We start from the raw sequence: 2,274 nt of genomic DNA, 5'->3' as shown, positions 1-2,274 counted from the left end.
ACCAAGTGTGTGATGCAGGCTCTCACCCCCAGTCCTAGAGAGGCATGGGTGATTGGCGCAGGCAGTGGACTCTGGCTGTGGTCGGGGATCACGCGCTATGCCAGGCAGGGGGCCGACACCTGCCCGAGAGTGTGAAAGAAAAGCATGTCCTTATTCTCCAGGGTGAAAAGGTAGGTGAGTTTTGCAGCCCAGCTAAGAGCGCCCCACTATGTTGGCTGCAAAGACTCGAGGGAACCACTTTTTCTTGAACTCCTGAAGCAGGTGACTAGGCACTTTAGGAACTATCACCAGTCCTCAAGCCCCTGCTGCAGATCAATAAAAGTGCCTACTTGAGGGGCAGGGCTGTTTCAAGGATCACAAATCTGCCCGTTCACAGCTGAAGCAGTTGAAGTTAAACTTCAGATGTTGGCCTTGTTGTACTGTGGTAGTGAGGGCTAACGCTGTTGAGATGGGTGCCCACAAGTCTATACAGGGGTGTATGGCACTCAGAGTCTGCAGACCCCTGATAGCTGTGACCAGCAAAGGAGTTGTGTCGACCCTGTGTTCCTGGCCTAGGGGAGCCAACAGCTTATTTGTTCCCTCTTCAAGTCCAGGAGAATGGGTCAGGGTGCCTTTTGGGATCTATTTCCAGCTCAGTGGACTCCTGGTGCAGAGCGGGGAGGGAAGCGGTAAAAGGAAGAGAGGTTTTTTTCCCAAATCCAGCGTAGAGCGCAGAGATAGGAGGTAAAAGGGAGAGAGGTTTTTCCCAAATGGGCTTTTTTTTTTTTGGCTTTAATGTTTCTGGAAATCAGAGCATTGGTTATCATACTGTTTTTGGTTTTGGTTAGCTATGTAATGCATGAGTTTGTTGTATTAGATTATTTTAACACTGATATATTACATACACAGAAAGAACAAGCTGAACTTTATTATAAGGAAATCAAAGGAAACATTCTGGAGTCTAGTATCTTGTATTTTATATTTTAGGAAGATATAATTTAAAATAAAATTTACTGGTATATAAGGTTTTAAAAATTATTAAAATATTTGGATAGAATTATAGAGTAAAAAGATGGGTTCTGAGCTGACATTGAAGATGCTGGATGGTGATTCAGTGGTCGTGACAGACTGGCTGGATTGTAGAATTTAAACTGCAGATTAGTGATTGCCAGAAACTATGAAAAAATTATTTTATTAAAAAAATTTTAAATCATTTTACCTGTCATTTACACTAGTTATTTTATTACACACTTTATAAACATCATTTTATCTATTCCCCATAATAACTGTCAGGTAGGTTTGGTAATCCATTTTTACAGATAAAAAAACTGGGGTCTAAAAAGCTTAACTAACTACCAGTCACAGTGCCAGAAGTGCTACAGCAGGTCTTTCTGTCTTCAAAGTACAGGTTTTGATTCACTCTTTTACACTGTACTCAGTGTAGTTGTGCTGTCGTTCTAGAGCTTGACCAAGCAGGAATTCTGGCAGCTGGTGCAGCAGAACTATGGCCCGGAGCTAGGCTTCAGTGCTGGAGAAATGGAAAAGCTGTCACTGTTGATCGAGGAGAATGCGCAGCCAAGGTACAGCAAAGCGCTTTTAATGAACACAGACTTGTTTTAGTCACTACTAATTCAGAATTTCTGTTAATTCACCCTTGGGTGAAATTTACCTCTTTGTTCTCTGTGGTAGAATGGAATGAAAGGTGGGAACAGGGAACAGTTTGATAAACAGGTAAGCAAATAAAAGACATATAAGGAGTCCTGATGGCGTGATGGTTAAGAGCTTGGCTGCTAACCAAAAGGTTGGCAGTTCAAATCCACGAGCCGTTCCTTGGAAACCTACGGGGCAGTTCTGCTCTGTCCTATAGGGTCACTATGAGTCCAAATCGACTCGACGGCAGCGGGTTAAGGAAATATTAATTATGTGGCTGTGTTACCTAGGATTTGCTTGTTGTTGTTAGTTGCTGTCAAGTTGATTCCGATTCATGATGACCCCAAGTGTGCAGTATAGAACTGCACTCCATAGGTTTTCAAGGCTGTGACCTTTTGGAAGCAGTTCGCCAGGACTTTCTTCAAAGGCATCTCTGGGTGAGTTTGAACCTCCAACCTTTTGGTTAGTAGTACAACGTTTATAGCTTGGTTTTAGTAAACCTTTTTTTTTTTTTTGAGATTTTTTTTTTATTGTACTTTATTTTTTTTTCCATCTTTTATTTTTTTATTGTACTTTAGGTGAAGGTTTACAGAACACATAGTTTCTGATTAAACAGTCAGTACACATATTGTTTTATGACATTAG

The 2,274-nt window shown here is 41.6% G+C and overlaps 1 protein-coding gene across 1 annotated transcript in view; it reads left to right on the top strand.

Moving 5' to 3' along the window:
- GRAMD1C (GRAM domain containing 1C) overlaps positions 1-2,274 on the top strand; it is a 73,642-nt gene that overhangs the window by 27,560 nt on the left and 43,808 nt on the right. Inside the window, exon 4 of the mRNA XM_004373674.2 lies at positions 1,441-1,559. Within this exon, the coding sequence (XP_004373731.1) occupies positions 1,516-1,559 (44 nt within the window). The 5' untranslated portion in view covers positions 1,441-1,515. The remainder of the gene's footprint in view (positions 1-1,440; positions 1,560-2,274) is intronic.

This window comes from Trichechus manatus, unplaced genomic scaffold, assembly GCF_000243295.1.
Source record: "Trichechus manatus latirostris isolate Lorelei unplaced genomic scaffold, TriManLat1.0 scaffold00026, whole genome shotgun sequence".
NCBI classification, from domain to species: Eukaryota; Metazoa; Chordata; class Mammalia; order Sirenia; family Trichechidae; genus Trichechus; species Trichechus manatus.
This window is presented reverse-complemented; position numbering and strand designations above follow the sequence as displayed.